The 27393-nt window shown below is 36.8% G+C and overlaps 2 protein-coding genes and 1 pseudogene across 3 annotated transcripts in view; 1 reads left to right on the plus strand and 2 right to left on the minus strand.

Annotated features, from left to right (window-relative positions):
- Positions 1-6687: 6687 nt before the first annotated feature.
- On the plus strand, positions 6688-8511 carry LOC115989317. Its single transcript, XM_031112990.1, has one exon. It carries the CDS (start codon positions 6952-6954, stop codon positions 8128-8130), a length of 1179 nt encoding a protein of 392 aa, XP_030968850.1. The 5' UTR covers positions 6688-6951; the 3' UTR covers positions 8131-8511.
- Positions 8512-13036: 4525 nt separating this feature from the next.
- LOC115953436 lies at positions 13037-14440 on the minus strand. Its single transcript, XM_031071078.1, has one exon. The coding sequence runs from the start codon at positions 14438-14440 to the stop codon at positions 13037-13039; it is 1404 nt and encodes a 467-aa protein (XP_030926938.1).
- A 4444-nt stretch (positions 14441-18884) lies between these two features.
- LOC115953442 overlaps positions 18885-27393 on the minus strand; it is a 38458-nt pseudogene continuing 29949 nt past the window's right edge. Inside the window, exons 8-11 of the transcript XR_004083710.1 lie at positions 20837-20966; positions 20459-20692; positions 19170-19425; positions 18885-19087 (exon numbers count right to left, since the gene is read on the minus strand). The product of XR_004083710.1 is annotated as an uncharacterized LOC115953442 (transcript). The remainder of the gene's footprint in view (positions 19088-19169; positions 19426-20458; positions 20693-20836; positions 20967-27393) is intronic.

Raw genomic sequence — 27393 nt, forward strand, 5'->3', positions numbered from 1 at the left:
ATTTTAGAGTTGTGACATCCTATCAGTTGGTGCAAAATAATAATTTAGAATTGAAATGTGAGCAGAAATGTACTTGAAGTTTTTTCGTAACATAAGCTTATAACTTTCTTATTCTTTGAGGCATTATGTATACCTACATTCCAGATATTGTGTTGATAGTTGATACAATGCCACGTTATGGAATAATGATTAACCTTATGCGCAATATGCCCTTTCAATTTAAGATTCATGTATCCCTTTTGAACAGCCACCTACCTATAAAGTAGGAGACTAGGAGTTAGTGACTATTCAATTATTGATTGATTTATTTATCTATTTATATTTCCTAAAGCAACTACCGAATAATCAACTCCATCAAAAATTGTCGGCAACTTTCTCTTATATGGTCGCACTTCGCAGGCTGATAGCCTTGTGGTCCTATGGCTATGGGGTGAAAAATGAAGAGAGAAATAGCACAAGCTTGAAAAAAGAGTCCCATAAGAGAAAAGAACCAGATTCATCAACAGCAAAAAGGAAAAAAGAGAAAAGAACCAGAGCTTCTTTTACTCCTACATTTTTCCTTTCTGATCTTTTACTTCTTCTTGAAGAGTCAACAATGTGGTCAAAGTCAATTCCAATGAAAGGAACAATTTTTTCTAATAGGAACATGGTAATTACTAATTAGTAATTAGTCTATATAATACCTGATCTCCAAATCATCTTTACTTTTTTTTTTTTTTTTAATTATTATAAATGAAAATTATACCTCTATTACAAATGAAAATCTAGCTGAAACATATGGTAATTAACTCAACATTTGGGTTGCTTATACATAAAAGAATATTGAATTCCAATAACCCTTTGGCCTAATTAATAGTTGTAATAAACAACCCAATTTATTTTCCAAAAATAGCAAAAAAAATTGCGCCATACTAACTTCAAATGATATATAAACATTGGGTCATGCTAATGGTCCCTGAGAGCAATAGTTAATAATTCATTTTAGAAAAGTTTTGACACAATTTTTATGGAAATTAGAAAAAGTTGTCAAAACATTAATTTTTTTTTTCTCATAATTTTTTTTTTTAAAAATGGATTATCCCTATGAGCATCCATTAGCATTTTCCATAAACATTACCTTAATCCAAGTAAAAGTGATATTTGTTTTTTTTCAATTGTTACTCAAGTGCATAATAAAATCGGCTTTTACTTATAATGATCCATGTCAAAAATAAGTTGGTTTTAATCACAAATTATCACTTTAACAAATTGTAAAAAAAATGCTTCTCTAGAATTGCTCCTATACTATATACTATATAGTGCATGCCAAATAAAACTTTTAAAAAAAATGCACATAATTTACTAACTCCAAATACTACCATGGTTTATCTTTCAATTTTACTTGGTTTGATTGTGAATCGAATACCCTAATTGTGTTTTGCTTTTTCACCTGTGTTTTTAAAGTTCAAATTAATTTGAGTCATCTTGTGAATGATTTTAGATGGCTGCACAAAAATTAAACATGTATTCCAAGAAGAGAATCAATGCACTACTGCTTTACCTGATTTGGGATGATGTAAAAAGAACAGATGTTGCGGATTTTATTTTGAGTTTTTATCCTCCTATACTATTAAGATCGCTAATGAATATGATAATTTTGTCTCCAAACTTTTAACTTTTTTATCTACTTCCTCAATTAAAAAAAAAAAATTAAGCAGTGCGAGATACCTAGAGAGACAAAAAGAAAAAGTCGATACTACTTAATTAGCCGTAGTTTTGGCGCAAAGTGTGAATTAGGTTGCGAATTCTTTCCCGCAAAATTTAGCTGACTGGGTAAACAACATATAATCAACCAAGTCCAGACCCCACTTTTCCAAGTTGCTCAAATCATCCAAAAAAATTAGAAATTAGCAAACATTGTTTTGTAAATCATCTTGTCAAATCACATAAAATGGAGGGTCGATATCAATAATGTGCTAAATTAATGTTTTTTTTACTTCACAATAAGGACGTGAAACAGGTGAAATAGTTTAATGAACGGGAGACACGGAGGGATCATCAGGATTTTTATGGTCTCAAAAGAAGATCATATTGGCCCACCTTTGAGAGAAAAGCCAGAACTCTACATTATCAGTTCGTGGATCACGTTAAAAATGGTACAGCAGGAGCCCACCTTGAAATAATAAAACTCAATACATTTTTCTAGATCCTCCTAATATATTATTTATATATATATATATATAAAAGTTTTCTTCTCCAGAAATTTAACATACTTTCATAAGGTGAAACAAAAACATGCAGCAGCAGCTAACAACCTTAAATTATAATTATTGCAGGTTTTTTTATCTTGTAAATAAAGCTAAAGAGAGAGGAAGATGAATGTGCTTCACTAGTGATAGCTTTGATTATATCACATCTAACGGTGTCCATTTTTTTCGTACAATTATGTGTAAAATAACGTGGACACTCCATGTGAAAGTGTGGACACTAGCTAGCCTATATGAAAAGTTATACTTTTACTTCCATGAGTGTAAAACAATAATTACTCATGGCTTTTAAGTCTAGTTAGCTAAGTCTTGAAAATGGTATGTACCACGCAAAATAATTTATACAGACATCATAAATTCCTTAGCCCCCCATGCCTTCCGTTTTGAGACGACCTGAATGAGTGGTACTTAAGGTCTGTTTGGATAGAATTTATTTTGTTGAAATTAAAAATTGAAAACTAAAAATACTATAGTAAAATAATTTTTAAATGTGTGAATAATACCGTGGGACCCATTTTTAATGAAAAAGTTGTTGAAAAGTGAAGTTCGTGAGTCCCGTAAATAGTGCACAAGACCCGCTGATGTGTTGAAAAGTAAAAAATTTTGGCTACTGTTCATGCATAGTGCATGAACAGTAGCCATTTTAGCTAAATTTTGTCTCTGAAACGCGTGAAAAAAATAAATAAAAAGGGAGCAAAATGCAATGCAAAATGCAAACACAAACGCGTATTAATCTCTATCCAAACTGCACCTACATCTATGGGAAAAAGCTTCCATTGGCGTGTCAATGATGTGGACGCGTTAGTGGCAATCCCATGTTAGTAAGAAGCTAAAGTAGTAGGGGGTGGGAGATAAGTAAAAGATTGTGAAATTTAACGACGCAATTGGTGGCTTAATGGTTAAGTATGAGACTTAACAAGACTTCATTATACTGAGCTTCTTAGGTTTGAGTCACTTGTTACTTACATCTTATCAAAATGAGGTCTTAGTCAAGGAGCAATTATGGACTACTATGGTTACTCGCAAGTAGGGAAACCACATTGATCGTCCCCTCTAACCATATTTTGTTAAAAAAAAAAAAAATTTAGCATGAAAATTGGAAAAACAAAGACAACTTAAAAAAAAAAAAAAAAAAAGTTTATTGTTAGACTATTAATACTTCATTTATTTTGATGGAATTTTTTTTTTTGAGTTTTTTATATTTGAAAATTTAAGAAAATATGTTCAATAGAAAATATCCACTCAAATTCAATCAACCGATCTATCAAAATGTTTTTTGCTCTGATTGAGTGGGAAAAAAATATTTAGAAGTTGTAAAAAAAAAAAAAAAAAAAAAAAACTCCTTAACTCTCCCCAAACTTGATTCACTCTCTTTCTTTCTTTCACCAACACCAACTCCTTAGTCCTTAGTCCTTCCCACCGACTTGATCCAACTCAACTCAACCCGATGCCTTTTATTGGTTTTTGTGGATTGAGTTAGAATTTTATTTTAAACCTTGGGTTGGGTTGGGTTCAAGTTGATAGCCTTTTCATTTGACCTAACCCAACCCACCACATATATAAATTTATTTTTATTACATTTAGTTTAAATTTTTAGTTCAATTTATTTTTGGTATGTTGAGAATTACTCTTGATAAATTTGGAAATTTGAAATATCATTTAGTTATATTATGAGAATTGTAATAATTAATTAAAAAATAGATTAAATAATTGACAAAAGTATAATTATTTATATGACATGAAACATATAAGTGCAATATATTGACTCAAACCAAGTCACGTAAGTTGGGTTGGATTGGTCTCTACACATGTGATGAGTTTAGTTGGGTTAAAAATTTCTCAACTCGACATGCTCGGGTTGGATCAAAAAACCCTCCAATACCCGACCCATATACACTTCTAATTGGATCTGTCAAGTGGTCGCCTATGTCTCCACCCTCCAATCTTTGACACCCTTTCTCTCTTTACTCTTTCAATCCCTTTCATCACTGTCGCTACTTCCCCGCCACCAGATTTGTCACATTGGGGCTTGTATCTTGCCTCCCACCATCCAGTCTACCACTCCCTAGTCCCTACCCCCAAATTATCATCTCTTTCTCTCTCTCACATTAATAGTCGCATTGTCCCCTCACGCCAATTTGTCACATTATTGACTCTCTAAACCTCCCGTTCTCTTTGTTCTTATTTCATGCGTAAGTTCTTCAAGTCTTTTATATGTTTGTATATTATTATTATCATCATCATCATCATCATCATTATTATTATATAATATATATATTTTTTGCAGAATTTCATTTGTATTAAGTCAGATTGGATGATTTCGCCTTATTTTATCTAATTTTTAGTTTATTGTTTTGATATATGTGGTTTTGTAAATGGGTTTGCACATTTTGTTAACTAATTTTTGGGTTGCCAAACACAAATTAAGATATTTAACTCATTTTTAAAGTCACAACTAAAGGGAATAAATTTATTTCTTTAAAATTTTTTTCTAAAAAACTAATTGTATTCATAATATGCTTTTTAACAAAATAATGTAGTAGGTTCCAATTAACTCAATTTCTAAAATCTCTTATCGTTAAACAAGAGATATGATCCTCCATTAACTACTACTTCCTTCCTGGCTTATCTCTAATCTCTTGGCAAAGTATGAAACAATCTATTATGGTCCGCTCAAGTGCTGAAGCTAAATATCGTGCCCCTGTTGACATCACATTTGAACTCCTTTAACTTTGTTGGCTACTCAAGGATTTAAATGTCTTCACATTTTCTGTTACTCCTATTTATTGTAATAACTTGAAAGGTTATTCAGGTTACTTACAATGATGTCTTTCACAAACTAACTAAACACGTTAAGATTGATTTGTCATTTTGTCTATCATCATCCGCTCCAGGATTCTTTTAAGTTGCTCTTTGTTTCTTTTTAAGATTAACTTGCATACATCTTTATCAAGTCACATCCTACGAGACCCTTTCATGCATTAGTTGATGGACACAAGTTAGCCTCTCATCCTCCTTGAGTTTGAGAGGAGAGTTATTAATGTATATTGGCTGTTAGTAAAGTCCATTGGGCTTTTATTTTTTTTTGGCTAGGTGATTTTGCAGGGGCTATAACCCTCCAGCATAAGGACACAAGGGTACCTGGGTGTCAATAGGCTACAGAGGCCAATGGCCATTGGGCCTCTACTTTTTATTTATTGTACTACACAATTTAATACACTCATGTGTATTCTGTAAAAAAGGACCTGATGCACAGTTTATTTATTGGCACGGAATACAGTAGAATTATTCAATAATTCTAACACACTCAAAACCATAAGTGGCGTGTAAAAAAGTTATCCTAATCTTCCTGTCTCGTGCAAAATGGCTTTAACATTCTGAAGCTGTTCCTTGGCTTTCTTTTCCTATATGAAAAATCCAAAATTATATATATTAAGATTGTGACTCGGCTCAGTCAAAAAAAGAGATTGTGACTCGGCAATCAGCATGTGTATACTATTTGGTATGGCCTTCAATTATACGATGAAAAGAGTTGAAGCTAGAAGGAGACATCAGACAATATCATGTGTTATCTGTTCATATCTTTCAAGCAGTACTAAAACAACAAAATAAAATAAGAAATGAACAGAAGAGAAGGCTTTGGATTCTGATTCTCCTTGAGAGAAGGGGAGAGAAATGGCATCGCATGCTAAATCAATTCATAGACAAGTTTTGAGAACATTGTAATTCAAACTCAAACCAATAACTTTTATGATTCATAAAACTCAAATGAAAATGGATCGGCTGATTTAGGAGGAACCCTGCACGTGCAGAGGCACGTATTTGTCATATCTAGGAACTTGAATTACATTCTTTCTCAAAAAATAATAATTGATACTGCATATGATCAGCTGAAAAACCTCCACAATCCACATGCCAATATCCTTTGCCCTGGTTTTCGAGGTAATTTCTTTTACTGTAATTCCGATAATGTATCATGTGATTGTTGTAACATTATTGTGAGTGTAAAAATGAAACTTTCTAAAAAGAAAGAAAGAAGGAGCTACATATAGAGTAGGCCAGATAAATCAAATAGTTATAATTCGTCCAAGTTCCTTACTCTCAAAAAAGACTCATATTTTATCTGCCTTCTTCGATTTTGGGGGTTTCGGATAGAGATGGAATTTGGCTCCGTTCTTTTGTTTCTCCTCTTGTTTGGATTGAGCAATAAAGTTCTTATTCAACCAAAAAAAAAAAAAAAAAGACTCATACTCTATACTCTCGAGGACTGGTATCATCTCAACGAGGTAATGACAGGCCGTTTCTTTCGGCTAAAAGTTAATATTAACTGCCATTTCCGAGAGAGAGATAGGGATATATATAAAATAATAGTACAATAATACAGAAACTGAATTTCTCATCTCATCCTAAAAGCAGGGACGATAAATAATGAAAACATTAGATTTAGAGACACCAAACAGGAAATAGAAGAGAATAGAATAAAGCATAGAGATGCCATGAAGTTGCCTTACACCTACTACACTTTTCTTTAGCTTTATTCTTCTAAAGCCCCCATCTACGTCACCTTTTTCCATTCCTTCCTTTCTTTTCCCTTCACTTTCTTCTGTTCCCTTTCTCCTTCCATCATTCAACCCACACACCTCTCTCTCTCTCTGTGATGGCCTAGCTAGACCAAAGCTCAAGCTCAAAGCTCCTACATACACCAATGGCAAGTGTGGTTACATTCGTCAACAAGTTCTTTTCTATCTTCATTCTCCTCCTCCATCTTGGCTGCTTCATTTTCACCACCACCGCCGACGATCATCACCAACGCCCTTATTCAAAGAAACGCAAAGTCTCTCCTCTCAGTGTCTCTCACTCCTCTCCTTCAAAACCCAAAAAAGCTCTCTCCTCCTCTTGGTCTTTTCTCAAACGCATTTTCTCTTCCGATTCCTGCAAATCCAACATCTCCTCCATCACTCAAACCCAACCAACAACAACAACACCCCCTACTCCCATCACCACCACTACTTTATCTTCCGCCAGATCATCCCAGCATTCCATAGTTCCCCTCATCATCCAACCCGAAACTCACTCGTCGGATCCTCCACGTAAGAAAAAATCCGGGTCTTGCTCAGAATCCGATATCTCCGCCGACAACCCTTTCTTTCCTCTCCGAAACGATATCTTCCCCTGCACAGCTTGCGGCGAAATCTTCCCTAAACCCCAGTTCCTAGAACAACACCAGGCAACCAAACACGCTGTTTCGGAGCTTGTTGATGGTGATTCGGGCAAGAACATCGTCCGGATCATATTCAAAACCGGATGGACCGACAACCATAAGAGCCCGACACTTCATCGGATTTTGAAGATCCATAACAGTCCCAAGATACTCTCGAGGTTCGAAGAGTACAGAGAGACAGTCAAAGCTAAAGCTGCGCGAAACGGCGCCGTTAGGAGACGAGACGAGAGGTGCATAGCTGATGGGAATGAGCTATTGAGGTTTCACTGTTCCACGTTTCTGTGTGATCTGGGACTTAACGGGAATTCCGGCATTTGTAACCAGCAATATTGTAGTGTGTGTGGGATTGTTAAGTCCGGGTTCTCACCCAAGTTGGACGGGATTTCCACGCTATCGACCAGCTGGAAGGCACACGTGGCGATTCCAGAGGAGATCGAGCAAGAGTTCAGCTTCATGAACGTGAAGAGGGCGATGCTGGTTTGTCGGGTCGTGGCGGGTCGGGTCGGGTGTGACTCGGAGGACGTGGACAAGGAGGATGGAGGGTTTGACTCTGTCTTTGGAAGAAGTGGGGATGGGGTCCACTCCACTGTGGATGAGGAGGAGCTGTTGGTGTTTAATCCAAGGGCTGTGCTTCCTTGCTTTGTGATTGTGTATACTGTGTGAGTTTCATCATGTGGTCTGGTCCTTCTTTTTTCTTTTTCTTTTTCTTTTTCTCTTAATCATGGATTGTTATTATTTATGATTTGTGTTGGTGATTGTGTAGTACAGCTTTTGAATAGGGTTTTCTTTTTTTTTAATTGTGTGTGACCCATGAAGGGTCACACACAGGCCCAAAGCCGAGCTTGATAAACCTAAATTAATAATGGCCTAAACTTCATTGCAAATGTGATGAATGGGGGAGCTGTGACCAGTGATCACTTTGGTGGTACTGTGGTAGTAACTTTTAGTTTTGCAGTCATGTTAGTGTTAGGATAATTTTGTTTAGAGGTTGTCATATCTAACAGCATCCACTTGGGCAGTGTAAATCTTCTGGTTCAAATGTGGTTTTAGACATGTAAAAATGTGCAAACAAGTTGTCTCTATGGACTCTTTTAACTTGTAAAAATGTGTAAGCAAACAAGGTTTTTTTTTTTTTTTGGTTTAAAGGAATTCCTAGTGATTTATTTTGGATTAAGGATCTGCTTTTGCTTTATTTTGACTAAAGCAATTTGTGATACATCAAAATCCTGTCTCAACAATCGTGCTTTAGCTAATATCACGAGCTTGATACCAACAACAATGAAATTGTCAATTTCATTCTACTCTTCAGATTTGTCTTTTTTTTTTTTTTTTTGAAACTGAATTTTCATTAATCAGAAACAGAACGAGTACATAGCAGAAAACAAACACCACCAACAGCAGGACAAAGCACCAACAGAGACCATAGATAGCCAAGCCAAAAAAAACAGGAAAGAAAAGAAAAACAAAATACAACACTAGATCCCTTCCAGCCTACACAAATTTGCTATATTCTCAGGGACCACCCCAATCCATTTACATTCCTCTCCAGAAATTTTAGCCTGTTGAGCTAGCTCATGGGCTATTTTGTTGCTATTCCTGCAGATGTGCCTAGCTTCTGCATAATTGAAGCCTTTCATTCCCTGCAAAATGCCATGAATTAAATGGCCTGCAACTCCCCAAACATCCTTGCTGCAGATTGCTTGAACAGTTTGCATTGAATCTCCTTCCAATATAATTTTATTTAGTCCCAGCTCCTTTGCAAGAACAATGCCCTGCTCCATAGCAATTGCCTCAGTCTCTTCCACTGCAAATCTACCCAAAAGAGGCATACTCAACGCTGCAACAACTTGATTATTCCAATCTCTAATTATAACTCCAATTCCTGAGTTACCTTCCATAGCTGGTACTGCCCCATCCACATTTATAAGATAGATATCCTTAGGTGGAGGTTTCCAGACCCTATCCTTTGTCTCCTTTTGTTTTGTTATTTGAAAATTAGCCTCCTTGAAGTCTTCTATCAGACGGAATGCTAATCCCCAGACATGCTTAGCAGCTGCTCCACAATCCTCATTCACCACCTGGTTCCTATTATACCAAATTGACCAGGCCACCCCAAAAAACTTCTCCAGGTCACTTTGAGTTCCCTGGTTCATAAAGCTGAGAGCCAAGTCAGTGACATCCAGGCTGCAATCAAGGATTTTGATAGGACAGTCAATCCATTTAGCCCACACTGCCTTAGCAGAAACACATCTCAAAATTGCATGCTCAACTGACTCAGGATCTTTTTTGCAGATGGGACATGTGACATCCACTTGGATTCCTTTTTTGAACAAATTGGTTAATGTGGGGATTGCATTCATACATAATCTCCATGCAAATATTCTAATTTTCTCCGGGATATTCAAATGCCACATCCTCTTCCATAGCGGGGCACATACATCGCCTAACGAGGATTCTCCATGGTCTTCTTTTTCTAGGATCCTCCTAGCCACATAATAGGCACTTTTCACTGAAAAGGACCCTTTTTTATTGCCCATCCAGATTATAGAGTCTTCAGGAAGATGAAAACTAATAGGGATGTTAAGTATTGTTTCCACCTCAAAGGGTAGGAAGATGTTCTCAAGTCTATCCCTCCTCCAACTTTTTGTGTCCGTATCAATGAGCGCTGACACCATTGGAAAATCTCCAAAATCTTTTGGTGGAGAGACAACCTTGTATGTTGAAGGAGTTGGCAGCCACTTATCATCCCAGATGTGAATCAACTTCCCATTACCAACTCTCCACCTTGTACCTTGTCTCAAAACTTCTAGACTTTGATGTATGCTCCTCCAAGCATAGGATGGGTTGCTCCCTATTTTTGCACTTAGGACATCACTATTAGGAAAGTATTTTGCTTTGTATAAGCGAGCCATCAGTGAGCATGGATCTACTAACATTCGCCAGCCTTGCTTTGCCAACATCGCCAAATTGAAAGCATTGAGATCCCTAAAACCCATACCTCCTTCTCTTTTTGATTTACACATCTTAGACCATCCAACCCAAGCAATTTTAGACTCTTGCTGCCTTTGTCCCCACCAGAAATTTCTCATCATTCTCTCAATGTCTTCACATAACCCTTTTGGGAGCAAGAAACATCCCATTGTATATGTTGGTATAGCCTGGGCTACTGCTTTTATCAGAATCTCCCTTCCACCTATGGATAGCATTTTTTCTTTCCATCCCATTAGCTTCTTTCCCACCCTCTCCTTTACTTCATTGAAGATTTGTTTCTTTGATCTACCAATTAAGGAAGGAAGTCCCAGGTATTTTTTCGGATGGGCATCAAGCATTGAGCCAAGAATTTCCTTAACTTCACTTCTTGTTTCTTCATCTGCATCTTGACTGAAAAATACAGATGACTTGTCTGTGTTTATTTTCTGACCCGACGCCTCTTCATACCTCCGAAGGATATTTACGAGCTCCCTACTTTCCAAACCTGAAGCTTTGCAGTATAATATGCTATCATCAGCAAACAGGAGGTGAGTTATTCTTGGGCTGCCTCTGCATATTGAAATTCCAGAAAGCTTATTGTTCCTGGCTGCCTCCATTATCAATCCTGTAAAACCTTCAGAGCAAAGGAGGAATAAGTATGGAGAGATGGGGTCTCCTTGACGCAAACCCCTTGTAGGGGTTATACATCCATGAGCCTCCCCATTGATAAGCACAACATAAGAAACAGTAGAAATACATTTCATAATTAAACTAATCCATTTATCATCAAAGCCCATTTTCTTCATTATTTTTTCTAAAAAACCCCATTCAACCCGATCATAAGCTTTGCTCATGTCGAGTTTTACTGCCATATAGCTGTCCTTCCCTCCCTTTCTTTTCTTTAAATAATGCATAATTTCAAAAGCTACAAGAACATTATCAGTTATAAGTCTGCCAGGAACAGAAGCACTTTGATTTTCTGAAATAATGGTGGATAGAATAGGTTTAAGCCTATTAGCAAGCATTTTGGATATTATCTTATAGGATACATTGCATAGGCTGATGGGTCGAAAGTCACTCATTTTTGTTAGGTTTTTTATTTTAGGGATAAGGGCTATATTTGTTTTATTCAAATCTGCCATTGGTGCATTTGAATTAAGGATATTAAGGATTGTTTTAGACACATCATCACCAATAATATCCCAATACTTTTGATAAAAGATAGCAGGCATACCGTCGGGTCCTGGAGTTTTTGTCGGATGCATACTGTGGATGGCTTGGACAATTTCCTCCTTGTGGAATTCTTTTGTAAGGTGCTCATTCATCTCTTCTGTGATCTTCCTTGGTATCAGATCAGCCACCTCATTATCTCTAGTTGGGGAAGAAGTTGTGAATAACTCCCTGAAATAATCAACAGCTACATTAGCAATTTCCCCCGTTCCCTCACACCATTTTCCTTTTTTGTCCCACAGCCCATTAATTTCATTCTTCTTCTTACGCTGGGTTGCTTTATGGTGGAAGAATTGGGTATTCCTATCCCCTTTTTGATACCAAAGAATCCTTGATCTTTGATGCCACTTTGTTTCTTCCACATCCAGGAGCTCATTTATTTCCTTGCGCATCTTGTCAATTTCTTCCCTATTGCTCCCATCCAGATCAGCCTGTATCATAGCTTGAAGGCTCTTTCTTTTTTCTTGAATTTTCCGTGAAATATGGCCTAGATCATAATAATTCCACCTTGCTAATCCAGAAGCACAATCATTTAACCCTTCTACTAGCCCACTTGAAGAATGCAGCCCAGAATGGTTCTTCCACACTTCTTGAATGATTTCCTTACACTTCTCATATCTGATCCAGGCTGCCTCGAAATGGAATCGTCTCTTTCCCCTGTTGGGTGAGGCTTGTTGGTCTGTTAATAAGAGAGCACAGTGGTCCGAGGTCGAATCCACTATATGGAATACCTTTGCTGTATGATAGAGCTCCATCCAATCAGCTGTGGCCAACACCCTATCCAATCTAAGCCGAATTCTCTCCCCATCAGATCTTCGATTGCACCAAGTGAATTTAGGCCCCACATATCCCATATCTTGAAAACCACATTCATTAACTACACTTCTAAAACCCTCAATCTGGTTTTGGGATCTTTCCAGTCCTCCACATTTCTCCGTTGCTAACAGAATTTCATTATAATCTCCCATACACATCCATGGCATCTGGTATTGAGAATTCAACATTCTAAGTAAATTCCAGGAATCTCTTCTTAAATTTGTATCTGGGTTCCCATAAAACCCCGTGAGTCTCCATCTCAGATTCAGGGAATGATCTGTCACAACCGCATCAATATGGGACCTCGAAAAACTTTTTATTTCTACCTCCACTTCTCTGATCCATAACAGTGCAATTCCACCACTTTTACCCTCACTAGGGACAATTAAACCATTTGGGAAACCAATCCGTTCTTTTACTTTTGTGATCCTTCTAACACTAGCTTTTGTCTCCATTAGAAAAATAATTCTGGGATTCCATCGTTGCACTAAATCGCGCAACGCTCGAACTGTCCGGGGATTCCCAATTCCCCGGCAGTTCCAGCTTAGGGAATTCATGGCTCTCGGCTGTGCTGCCTAGCAGCCACCGCCGTTAAATTAAGAGAGACTGACTCACCTGTACGTGCCTTCTTTTGCCTGCCTTCCTCATCTTCTTCCTCTGCCCAGAGACTACGCTTTATCCCCACTGTATTATCATTGAACTCCATTACTATTCCATTACTTGTTTGCTGACCCCGGGCTAACTTCTTCCACCTTCCTTTTCTATTTTGGGCTTTCTCTATTTCGTTATTATCACTCTGTTCTCCAACTGGATCTTTTTGGGTTTTTATTGGGCTGGTTACTTCCTCATTTTCTGCACTTATCGAGTGCTCCTGGCCCAATGATGGTTCCCAAATATTACTGCTCATTGACCCCTTTTGGTCTATACTTCCCTTCGGCCCAGACATTACTTTACTTGCTTTTGCTTTTTCTAGGCCCACCCTCTCCGTTTCTACCTCTCTAGTTTGGGAATTTTGAATTTGAATTTGAAATAAAGAGTTTGACAAGTCACTATCAGTATCTGACATACTAGCAGAGTTTCTACTAACCTTTTGCTTTTCGGGATTCCCGCTCGTTTCCAGACTCCTCCTCTCTGCATCTTGATCTCCCTTTCCTGCTATCTCCGGTGGTGCGTTTTGTCCCATCGCCGTTGTCTTTGCTTGATCCTTCTTTTGACTACCAATCTTATTTCCCCCCTGAGCTCTCAACCAATCACCATATTGGGGAAGTTCTTCTGTTTGTCTTTCCAGGCATGGACAATGCCGAACATCATGCCCCATTACTCCACAGAGAAAACAAAAGACAGGGAGTCTCTCATAGCGGAAATAGACTTGAAATTTCTCCCCTTCCGGGCTAGCCACAACTCCGCACCGCCTTAGTGGTCTATCCAGAGGGATGTTCACACGAATTCTCATGAATTTCGCTTGATCTGAAGACCATGACTTCGAATCCGCAGCCACAAAGTTACTGATGCTATTGCCAATGTCCCTTCCAATTTTCTCCGACATCATATCAAACGGCAAGCCCCAAATTTGTAGCCAAAATGGAGAATGGGTGAAGGAGATGTTATGTGCTGTCATCCCCTTTTCCCATCTTTTGAGAAGCAATAGATTGTTCTCAAAATTCCATGGACCGTTATTCTCAACCCATCTCATCTGATATTCACTTGAAAATTTGAACTGGAAAGTATCATTCCCTACATCCACGATTCTCAGATCTGACCCTGTTTTCCATGCCGATCGTAGCGTGCTCTTCAACGCTCTCTGATTTTGCTTCCTGTCCGACAGTAATCTTCCCACCAGACTCAATTCGCACTCTTCAATCAGCTCCCTTCTGCCTTCCCCTGATATCGCTATCTGAGTTTCTTCTTCTTTTGTTAGCTTCATGTGCTTGAGTTCTTCAATTAAATCTTCCTCCATGGCCGATTGACTTCCTAGGACGAATATCTACATAAGATTAGAAAAGAGAAACTAGCTTTTCCAAAAGAAAAGAAGATCTACTATCTGGGTAGAGAGAAGCGCTCGAGAAGTTTCGAGAGAAAATGACTCCTACTTGGGAGAGCTTATTGTTCACATTTGTCCATCGCAATAGAATGTTTTAGTGTTAATCTGTCTTGACATGACGTTTTGAAATTACCATTAATTTATTATATATATAATTTTAAATTAAAAATAAACAAACGTAAGCCTTCATTACATAATTTTAGAGTATATGTAATGATCAATTAGAAACCAAATGGTACACATTTTTAAAGAGGTTTAGAATACCTTATCACATAGCAAGGAGCCCATAATTTATGATTAATTGATACCTTAATCTAATATGGTCAAATTTCAAACTTCAAATGTCAAATCAATAAATTTATTTTAAGATGAATCAATAACTCAAAATTCTCACGGCAATAATATGAAATTAAACTCAAATTTCATATTATAAGAAAGGGGAGAGAAAAAGAAGCAGAAAAAAGAACCAATGCAAAAATTAAATGTTTTGTTCACATACTGGCTAAAATAATTGTGCTGATTAAAATTTAGGCTAAGGCGAACAAAGGAATGACTCGTATTGATTAACTAACTACATTTGGCTGTTATTACTGTAACGAAATTGGAATTGACAATTTTGGTTTAGAGGACACTACCAAGTAACATAAGTTAATGGTTTAATACTTTAAAAATAGTCATTATCATTAAGGAAATAAAAGATAAAACTCCAAAAACTCTATCTAAAAAAGTTGGTGGAGATTATGGGCTCCTCGCCATGTGATAAGATATTCTAAACTTCTTTAAAACTCTATACTATTTAGTTTCTAATTGATAATCTAATATGCTATAGAATTTTGTAATGGAGGCCAAAATTTAATTTTTCATTTAAAATAAGTTAATGGTAATTCTGAAATGCTACATCAAAATAGACCAATACTAAAACATGCTATTACAATGGACAAACCAAATCAATGGGTAGAATGGAATTGAAAAATTTATTTTAAACGCGAGAGGTCATGTGGCTGGTTTCAAGTTCGCAACATTAACTAGAGCACAATTGTTGAAACAGAAGATTTTGATGTATCACAAATTGCTTTTAGTCAGAATAAATGCATTTTCATACAATGCTCAACTACAATTCAGAAAATAAACATGATTTGTGTATAACATGAACAATAATAAATAGTTTTACTTGTAATAACATGTGCTAATATTATTTTCATATAAAACAATATAATATAAGATTAAGTGTTACACCCAAAACCTTAAAAAAAGTTTTGAATTTTCTGGGAAACTAAATTGATGTTTGTTGAGGTTCAAAAAATCACAACACCCAAGCCCAAAGAAATAAGCACAAGGGGCCATGGAAAATGAGAAGATCAGCCCAAAAGGCTTGAAGCCCAAAAACATAAAGAAAAAAAGAGAAGTCCGGAAGCTTATGAGAAAAGAAAGAAGAAAAAGAAAAGAAGCCCAGATCAGAAGATTGGAAAAATACTAGCGTAAAAAGAAAGCTGAGTCGGGATCCTCAGAGGCTGCCAAAGGCTCTGGATCCCCGAGGTATGTAGCACAGTCAAGAGAGGATTAAGACAGCTCAAAGGAAAAGCCAAAAGAACACAAGAAACAGAGGATGGATACGTCCTTCTCAGGTACCAGAGATCCAACAAGAAAAGAAGAAAACCTGGAGTGACCTCTCACAGCACAAGTGGATGGTACCTTGAGGAACCAGAATGAAGGGTTATAAAAGGGGATTAGCAGCAAAGGACTTTCGAACCGGTAGAGTGAGATTTTGCCCATTTGAGAAAAAAAAAAAAAAAGAAGAAGGACGACCAAAAACTGAACTGTGAGGAACGTGACATCAGTGCACTTCAAAATAGATAGTCAGCCATGGACTTTTGAGAAAATAGCACTAAAAGGAAGAAAAGAATGAGGAACATGGAAAACTGAACCTCCTAAGTGATGGGCACAAAACAGGCTCTGGTACTTAGGGGGCAAAACAGGTGAATCAATAGTTCCCCGGGACTCCAGAATAACACTATAAAAGGAGGGAAGGATTGCGAAGAAAGGAAGAGAAAAAATTACAACAAAATCATTAAGAAAGTTCTGTCGAGAAGAAAACTTAGAGAAATTAGTAAAATTATCTTTCGGTATCCCAGAAATGGCCACTATAGCACATACTCGGATTCAAAAATAATCAAACTTTGTAAGTCTTAAGAGACTTGAATAGCCATCTAAGATTATAATTTTTGAGTTTATTTGAACCTTGTATCACGTCTTAGTGAGCACATTGTAATTATAAAAAAGAAAATTTAATGAAGTATTTCTTATTGATTTAAGGATCCCTAACCATTACTTTGTACATTTACTGTTTGCTTTGCATTACCTTTGCTGTTTTTGATTACTGTTCAATACAAATATTCTCGTTTGCTAGTTTATGTGTATTGTAGGAAGTATGCCTTGTGCACCATTTGATTCTTAAACAGCCCTTTAGCTGTGGTAAATCAAATCCCAGTCCACCAAACTACAACTATTTGGCTCAGGATTCTTGGGCTTGAGTGCTAGAGAAAAAGGCACTCTCACAATGTTTTGTATATCTTTTCCTAAAAAAAAGTTTGGAAATTTCGAATGAACTTATTTTTTTTTATTTTTTATTTTTTTTTGAGAAGTCAATTTAGAATGAACTAGAAGTATTAACGTATCCAACGACGAGTAAAATTCTTTGTGCAGCTTATAATACCTGATTTTTTTTGCAATTTAGGTAAACACATTAATACAATCCTTATAAAAGCAGTAGGATCATACTTTTTATGACAAAAATTGTTGAATGGTTTTAGTATTATATCGTCGATTGGTCAATCTTAATAAAGAACATATCTGATGTTGAAAAGATAAATTAATTATGAGTTGGGCCGTTTCGTGTTTTGACAAAGAATTATAATATCATAATTCATAGGCATGGTAAAACAAAGCTGGCCGACACAACCTTTGTTTATTGGATCCACATTCATTTAGGGACTTTTTGTCTAGGCAATTTATTTTTGTAGACCACAGCATTATATGTTTAATTCAACCAAAAATTATTATCACTAAACAAGAGAGCATAGTCCGAGGTCAAAGTTGGGCTTTGAACTATGGGTAAGGCACTTTAAAGCACGACTAAAGTAGAGGTTTAAGAGAAGCTTTGCAATGCACATCAAAGAAAGAAAAAGAATACCTAAACTTAATTTTTACCAACCCGTTGGTTCAAAAGATCAATTTCAATAATTTTCAATATGATGTTGCTATTTGGTGATTAATTTTTACCAATATCTTGCTGTATTGCTAAAACCATTGGAGTCGTCCTTGGAGTCAGTCAATTGGACTGATCGTCATCACAAATGCAGTTCATGAGATGACATTCATAATAGAAGATTTTAGATTTGATCTGAAGCTCATTGTGGGGCCAAATCAATAAATTTATCTACCAAGTAGAGTCTAGAGCCAAGGGTTTGTCTCAAATTATAAACTTCAATTATAGTAGCGAATATCTTTGTCAGGGGTAATGGTGCACCCCTAATGGTTTTTCCTTTGGAGGTTCTCCATTGATTTTCCACTTCGTTACCATATCACATGATTTTTTTTTTTTTTTTTATATTAAATATTATTTTTGATATACCATATTGAATATGCTAGAATAGATGTTAAAACAAAAACATAAAATAAAGAACACAAGAACACACGATGAGCGTTACGTAATTCAGCCCAACGGCTTACATACACGGAGGAAACCCTTAAGAGTTACATCTTTAATATATAAGAGTGTACGTAGTACAAATCTTGTATTACAATGAACATAACATGAGTATATATAGGAGACTAAATACTAGACTAACCATACATTAATTATGCTTAAAAGACTTGTAATACAAGTAGGAGATTCGTCTTGCACACAAAGTAGGATTAGGATTGTGCCTTTTACATATCTCTAATAGTTGTACATATAAAATAGTTATAGGGGACGACCATTGTGACTTCCCCTTACTTGGACGTGACCATATCGCATGTTCATTGTCTTATGCTTTATTTCTTTACATATAGGTGACCTGCTTAAATTGGTAATCAACATAAGCTGATTGATTTCACTGCATAATCAATTAAGTAGTTAAAACAATTATTTTTAGAGACATTGTTTGGATGATTACTTTTGTCCAGGTAAACAATTATATTACTGGGTCTTTATAAATTTGTGAAATCTTATTGGATGTGAAATAAAAGACAAGTGAAATTTATTCACATAATTGGATCAAGCTTTGTGAAATTTTCAAAACTTTGTAACAATAATAATAGGAGGAAACAAAAATACAAAGTCTGGCTAATACGTTTGAGTAGAAGAAAATCAACAACCTCAAAGGAAGCTGTTGATATATTTTTTAAGGATTCCATCGACAATAATCTGGTATGTTTTTTCCGTAGGATGATAACAATCAAAAAACACATACTTGGAGTCATCTGTACAAGTGAAAGCACTGAAAGGGTTTAATTTGTTGCACAGTACTGATGCCTCTATAGATCCTGTGCCACAGCAACCTTTATTCGCAACCTCAAAGCCTGAAATTAAGATTATTTAAAAATAAAAGAGGCAAAAAAAAAAAAAAAAACCATTTGAAATAATAAAGAAGAGGTTTATTACCATATTTCTTTGGATTTGTTATGATATCAAGTAGAGGGTTGTAGATATCAATATAGACCACCTTTGCGTTAGGCAGATTGTTGTTAGGGTAACCCAGCTTCCTGGAAAGTTTATCATTGAACACTTGCGATGCTTGATTCGGCTCTTTTGCACACTCTTCTTCTGAGCTTCCAACCAAAGTTCGTTGTGATGGCAAACATCCTAGTGGTGGTACGCTTAAAACACAAATTCTCCGTGCTCCAACTCCATATAGTTCCTTCAAATATTTGTAAGAAACATCATTTTCCACCGAAGATGCCCACCACTATATTAATTTTAACATCAAAGAATTAAGTAATATATTATGTTGTTATTAAATTTATATGGTGTTTGATATTTTGAATTATTAATTTTTTGGACATGGTCTAAGGTATACAACTCATTTTTCCTACCTACAAAGTGTTAAATTATTAATGAGGTAAGATGTAAGGCAACTTGTAATAATTATGTTGTGCATATAATATATATATCATACTTGATAAGGGTGAGGTTATGGCAGCGATGTCAGCAGGAGGACCACCAGTGAGTAGTAGCGAAGAAGCGGAGCTGTTAGCGTGCAGAAAGGCAGTAGAGTTCGTCACTGATGCTGGATTTTCTGAGATTGTGATCGAAGGAGATAATAGTAATGTTATGAAAGCTTTATCTTCTTCGTTGGCTGATCAGTCGCTGTTAGGTAATGTGGTGGATGATGTGCGCCACTTAGTTTGTGGGATGCATTGGGTAAATTTCAATTGTATTAGGAGAGGGGGTAACCGGGTAGCTCATGCTCTTGCGCAGCATGCTAGGAATATTGTTGAGGATGTGTTTTGGATGGAGGATTCACCCCCACCAGCTTTGAATGCATTGTATCATGATTCTCTTTTGTTATAAATAGATGAATGTTCCAGTTTCAAAAAAAAAAATATATATATATATATATCATACTTGTGCCGGACTAACATATTATAAGAGGAGTAATATATATATTGGATGCATAAAATATCTTCCCGTTAACATGGGATCTATGTGGGTTGTGAACTTGAGGTTAAAGCGTCCCCAATTATTAGTGAACTTAAGCATCACCTATCACACTTGACTTGTTAGGCTGCTCATTGTAATTGGGATGCCCTTTACCATTTCTTCTCTCCTTGCTTAGGTTTTCAAGAAGCATGAGATGGGGCTAGGCCCCTTTCCTTTTTTCTTTAATATATTTTATTCACAAAAAAATTATAAGGGAAAAATTAAGGAAAAACAAAAGAATATTGACTTACCTTGACGAAAGTAGAAGACAAATTGAGCAAAAGATCAGTGTAAGAAGGAACATCATATTTGGCTTTCCTAATTCCAGAAAGATAATAGGCATTGGCAATGTCATTACTACCCGCAATCACAAAGACTACACTTTTGGCTAATATGAAGTTTGTTCTTTCTTTGCCAACAATTCCTTTCAACTTTCCTATGTATTGCTTGAAGTCTTGTAATTGCTCAGATAGTGGAATGATTGACTATACGTATTTAAAAAAATAAAAAAATAAAAAAAAAAAAAAAAAAAAAAAAAAAAAAAAACTGAAAATTAAGCATCATTAAAAAATGACTACATAAAAAATTGCAAAAAGAGAAAGATAAAGAAGTGTATAAAATGTGCATACCGCTATTTTAGATGTTAAAGGATCATATCCTCTGCCACCCGAAGCAAAGCTTACACCTGATAAGAGATCTTTGGGTTGCAAAGTTGGATCCTATATGTTGGTAGGAGCTCTTTAATTCCTAATTCTTTCACTGAAAAGAAAGAAGAAAAATTGGATTACTTCTTATTGTCTGTTTGCATACAACTTTCTCAATTAGATTTTATGTACAACTTTTTAAAACCTCACTTTTCTAATATATAAATACTTTCAAATAAAGCTAAATAAGTTGATGTCAAACTCAAACTTAAAATGAAGGACAAAAAGAATAACTCTTAATGAACACTAACTAATTTAGGATTTTGAAATGACCTGTTTGGTTTGATGAGGCACAATTTTTCAATTACAAATTTAATTCACCCATGACACATAAAACCTCTATGAATTTTTATTTGAACACTTTATGGTATAGTTAGAGGTCTATAGTGTTAGGCATACATGCGTGAGTGAAAGTTACACACAAAAACAAAATTATATAAGTGCAATAATTAATATAAAATTATTAGGCCCAAGTATATATTCTTAATTTTTGGTCTAAGTTGTGATGTTATATATATTAAATTTTGAATTAGTGGTTTTTTTTTTTTTTTTTAAATGTTGCCTTGCTAACACCTAAAAGCCCAAGCCATTAGTAATTGCCATTGATGGAGACAACTCAATCACTGAAATGAACAAATTATCCAGTAACGCACATAAACGAGCCCAGATACAGGTCTGCTGTAAGAAAGAGCGTTTCTATTTTTCTTTTCGTAATGTTTAAAAATGTATAAACATTCTTCTCAAAAAAAAAAAAAAAAAAATGTATAAACATGGACTATCACCAACTTAAATATGTTTGATGGGCTTCCTAATCTTCGGCTCAACCCAATCTCAATATATGAACATTGTTGTATGTGACAGCTTGAGTCAGAGTCGGATTGTCACTAGGACCAAACCAAACAAGACAATTGTCACTAATTGCAACCAAAAAAAAAAAAAAAAAAAAAGGATAAGAGGAAAAAACCGAAGAACTTAATTCATAATTGCCACCTCCTTCCATGGTTTTAAAAACCAAATTGGTTATTAAAAAAAAAAAAGTTCTCGATTCTCTAGAACTAAAACGGTCAAAGAATTATAAAAGTGAATATATCTAATTTAATTTATAATTTTAAATTTATATCAATTATTCATATTTTTAAAACTACATAATAAATAATTTAAATATAAAATATTTTTATGACTAAAAATATTTACTGAAAAATATTTTTAAAATAATATAATAATGTTTAAGTGAGTATACACTTTTATATTAGAAAAATAAAAACCATGTCCAAATATTCCACTAATATATTGTTCAATTATGGAATTTGTAGGGAGGAAAGGCCCAGGAATGTATATTGGACCATGGATCTTGTCCGAGTACATTTAGTAATTCGAGGACAAGTAGACGTTAGCGAAGAAGTACAAATCAGTGAATTATGGAAGGATTTTGAATATGATTCGAGGAGAAATGCCTTCTCGGCTTAACAGAGTAGAGGTCAGAAGGGTTGACTTGCCGTCAAGAGCAACACTCAAAACAATTCTACTGATAAGGATAAACATTAGGAGGGATTAGGACAAAGGGAAGTCAAGAAATATCTAAGAGAAAACTGCTATCACTGTATTAAATGCTCTGTAACTAACTCTCTGGCCTCATTAATGTGGAGGTGATACCTGAATAGTGATATTCAGCCTTACAGCTACCCTCAAAGACTTCAAAAAGGTGATAAAGGGACAAGGATCAAAGCAAGCAACTTGCCATACACGTGGAGGGTGGAGATGAAGCAAAACAGGGTAATATAAGGAAGAAAGACCCTATTACAGGAGGGGCAACTGAGAATCCATAGAAAAAACACTATAGCTACGAGAACTAAAATTGTAATAAAGTCTAAGAGAAATATATACAAGAACTATTCTCCTCAGACTTTGTCGAGGAAGATTTTCTTTGAACCAAACTGATTTATCTTTGTTTTCTTGTAATCTTTAACCCATGATGATTGTTGTCCAACTCATTGAAGTCTAGTTTTAAGCTCACTCTCTACAAATTCATTGCATTGGGCTTTTTAGGCCTTAATCCATTTGTCTTTTGGGTTCAAGATCCAAAGCTTGCCCTTACAATTGGCGCCGTCTGTGGGAAACTTTAGGTTTAGTGAAATCAACGTTCAGTTATGGTAGGTTAGGGCCAAACCGAGAGGAGTCTGTTGGTTCCCAACATCAAGATCAATTTTTCTATCTTGAAGGAAGGAGGGATTGGGAGGTTAGTGTGCATACCACACATACTAGTAGGAGCCAACCTTGAAGTGGGAGTCACATCTCTCATGAAGAGAATACTAGAAGCATGCAACTAGAAATTGATCATTTGCAAAGGAGGTTACGCTACAAGCAACGGAGGGGGACTCCTTCAAGTTCTAACCCTTCTTCTGATGATGATATGGATAATAGTTATTGGCTCAGGTCAAGGATTTCTCCCAATGAGTCTTTTTTGTGCGATGAGGATCACCATTATGGGCGGAGAAGGAAGAGTCCATCTCAAGGTCGGGGCAATGATGCTATGCGTAGGGCTCTAAACCAGATTTTTAAGTCACCATTTATATGAAGGATTGAAAGAGGAAACTTCCTTAGCGGTTTATTCAGCCAACATTCACCACGTATAATGGCAGAATAGACCCTGTGAAGCATGTTAGCCACTTCAATCAGAGAATGGCTGTTCACTCAAAGAATAAGACCTTAATGTGCAAGGTGTTCCCATCCAGTTTGGAGCCTGTGGTGATGAGGTGGTTTGATGATTAGAAGGAAGGCTCTATTAACTCCTTTAAGGAGCTTACTAAGGCATTCGGGGCTCGTTTTGTTACTTGCAATAGGGTTCCTCAGCTTTTGGATTCCCTGTTATCCATGACCATGTGAGAGGAGGAAACCCTGAAAACGTACTCTGACAGATACTGGAAGATGTTTAATGAGATAGATGAGAATTTTGACAATGTGCCTATAAGGACTTTTAAGGTCGGCGTGCCCACCGAACACGATTTGAAAAAGTCTTTGACAAGGAAACTTGTTAGGAGTGTACGTCAGCTTATGGATCGTATTGATGAGTATAAGTGGGTCGAGGAGGACCAACAACAAGGGAAGAGGAAAACAGAGGTAGTCTCTCAGGAAAGAAGGGATTTTAGGTCGGAGAGGTACAATAACAATTGACCTCGAAGAGATTTTGCTGGGCATACTGGATCTACTACTGCTCAAGTGGTTAGCACTGTGTTTCGAGAGCCAGTACACCAAATCTTGGAAAAAATTAAGAACAAACTGTACTTTAAATGGCCAAATTAGATGGGAAGAGACCCCACGAAGCGCAACCAAAACCTTCATTGTCAATACCACCACGAGCGGGGGCACACTACAGAAAATTGCAGGACTTTGTGGAGTCATTTAGAGCAATTGGTTAATATTGGCAAGTTAAAGCAATTCCTATATCAGCCCAACGGATAAGGCACTCAAGCTGGGTTGGGGGCTCAGAGATGTGCTTCTTCTAAGCCACCTTTAGGCACAATTAGTGTTATTCTTCTACTTTGGGAAGAATTGGTTCTCATCCATTCAGGGTGATGTCTGTATCTTGACCATTGGCAGAGGACTTGTCCCCTGAGCTGAAGAGGGGCAAAATGGAGGTCCGACCAGCATTGAGTTTTTCTAATGAAGATAAAGTTGGAACCTTGCAGCCATATGATGATGCCCTGGTGGTTATCCTCAGGATAGGAGGGTATGATGTGAAAAGGGTATTGGTAGATCAAGATAGCGGTGTAGAAATCATGTACCCTGATTTGTATAAGGAGCTCAAATTGAAACCTGAGCACCTGGCTTGCTATGATTCACTCTTGGTGGGTTTTGATGGAAAAATTGTTATCCTGAAGGGCTAGATTAGACTACCTGTGCAGGCAGGGTCAGAGGTTATGGATGTAGACTTCATTGTTGTAGATGCCTACTCCCTCTACACTGCCATTGTGGCAAGACCTTGGCTTCATGCCATGGGGTCCGTTTCTTCTACCTTGTACTTGAAGGTGAAGTATCCGTTCGGGGACCAGGTTGAGGAGCTGGTTGGGAGCCGGTCTATGGCTAGGCAATGCTTGGTGGTTGCAATTAGACATTAGATTGGAGGTGAGTCCTCGGCCTCTACTGAGTAGGGTTTATAGCAATCAAGGATGTCGGTATTGTCTACGGATGTGATGGTTGAAGGGGCAAAGTTTAAGGAATTAGAAAAATTTATTTTTGGTGATGATGAGGAGAAATTTTTTCGGATCGGAGTTTAGTTGCCTCCTTAGGAAAAGGAAGAGCTAATAGTATTTCTTAGGAAAAATATTGATGTGTTTGCATAGAGTGCTTACGAAGCCCTTAGAGTGGATCCAAATTTCATTTGTCATCATTTAAATGTCAATCCCTCTGTCATCCCCAAAAAGCAACCACATCAGCACTTATTTAATGAACATTCTGATGCTGTCAAGGAGGAGGTGGTTAAGCTTAAGCGGGTCGGGGCCATAAAAGAGGTGTTTTACCCTAAGTGGTTGGCCAATACAGTAGTAGTGAAGAAGAAAAATGGGAAATGCGAGTATGTGTAGACTTCATATATTTAAATAAAGTTTGCCCAAAGGATCCCTTTCCCATGCCTCGAATAGATCAATTAGTGGATGCAATTCTAGGCCGTCCTCAGATGTGCTTTTTAGATGCCTTCCAAGGATATCATCAGGTACCATTAGCTTTGGATGATCAGGAGAAGACTACTTTCATTACGCCTACTGGGAATTATTATTACAAAGTGATGCCCTTCGGATTAAAGAATGCAGGGTCTACTTATCTAAGGATGATGGCCAGGATGTTCGAGCCTCACCTAGGCAAAAATATTGAAGTTTATATAGATGACATGGTGGTGAAGAGTAAGATAGAGTTCGAGCACGTGGATGACCTCAAGAATACTTTTGAAATACTGAGAAAACACAAACTACACCTTAACGCTTCTAAGTGTTCTTTTGGCATTAGCTCAAGCAAATTTCTAGGTTATATGGTCACTCACCGTGGAATTGAGGTCAACCCTGACCAGATTAGGGAAATTAATGATTTGCAACCTCCTCAGAATCCCAAAGAAGTTCAAAAGTTAACAGATGTAGGCCTTTCTTCTAGTTGTTGCATAAGTGGAAAGGATTTGAATGGACTGAAGAGTCTACCTTGGCCTTCCAGCAGTTGAAGGAGTGTCTTTCTCGGCCACCCATTATGTCCAAGCCCAAGGAGGAGGAGGTTCTATTTGCTTACATTGTTGTAGCCTCTCATGCAGTAAGCTTAGTATTGATACGAGTTGATAATGGAGTGCAGAGACCAGTTTATTATGTGAGCAAATCATTGAATGAAGTAGAAGTTCGTTATCTACCATTGAAGAAGGCCATCTTGGTAGTGGTGCTTGCTACACAGAAGCTTCCTCATTACTTCCAAGCTCACACGGTTATGGTTCTAACCCAACTTCTTCTTCAATCACTACTGCAGAAAGTTGATTACACCAAGAGAATTGCAAAATGGGAAACGACCCTAGGGGTTTTTGATATTAAATATATGCCTCGCACCTTTATTAAAGGCCAAGTCCTTGCAGATTTAGTGGCCGAGTTTACTGAGTCTCCACTGGAAGAGGACAAGGAAAAATAGAACATGGATGAAAAATTAGTTGGGATGATTTCCTTACAAGGACCTCTATCTTGGAGGGTATACGTTGATGGTGCAGCTAATCAAAGAGGATCTGGAGTGGGGCTAGTTGTGATATCTCCTGAATGGATCACTATTAAGAAATCCTTAAGGTTGTGCTTCTCAGCCACAAATAATGAGGTTGAGTATGAAGTTTTGTTGGTAGGGATGGCTATGGTTCATAAAATGAGAGGAAGAGCAGTGGAGGTATTCTCGGATTCAAGATTGGTTGTAGGCAAAGTGAAGGGAGAGTTGGCGGCTAGGGATTTGGGAATGCAAGAGTAAGTTAGGCACTTGTAATCAGGATTGGAGTCTTTCAGCAATTCCCTAGAAGCAGAAATACACATGCTAACTCTCTTGCCACTTTCGCAACCTCCTCGGCATAGAGTTTACCTCGGGTTATCCTGGTTGAGGATTTATGTAAGCCTACTGAGATAAGAAGAGAGAGGGCCTAGATTCATCAAATTAGAGTGAGACCTAGTTGGATGGACCCTATAGTTTTGTTCCTTAAGGATAACATTTTGCTCAAGGAGAAGGGGAAGGCTGATAAAGTGCGAAGAAAATCCCATCATTTTTGGTTGTTCAAGGATCAAAAATTATATAAGTGCTCTTTTTCTAGGCCATATTTGCTATGTGTCCATCTTAAGGCAGTAGAGCCACTCTTAGAAAAATTGAACAAAGGGATTTGTGGAAGTCATATAGGAGGCAGATCACTGTCTCACAGGGCCCTCACTCAAGGATATTAGTGGCCAAGTATGAAAAAGGAAGCACAAGAATATGTAAGGAAGTGTGAC

This window comes from Quercus lobata, chromosome 1, assembly GCF_001633185.2.
Source record: "Quercus lobata isolate SW786 chromosome 1, ValleyOak3.0 Primary Assembly, whole genome shotgun sequence".
NCBI lineage: Eukaryota > Viridiplantae > Streptophyta > Magnoliopsida > Fagales > Fagaceae > Quercus > Quercus lobata.

Bases quoted from the DNA above. Each gene is read 5' to 3' on its own strand.
- LOC115953436 (XM_031071078.1), bottom strand. From the start codon at position 14,440: ATGGAGGAAGATTTAATTGAAGAACTCAAGCACATGAAGCTAACAAAA.
- LOC115989317 (XM_031112990.1), top strand. From the start codon at position 6,952: ATGGCAAGTGTGGTTACATTCGTCAACAAGTTCTTTTCTATCTTCATT.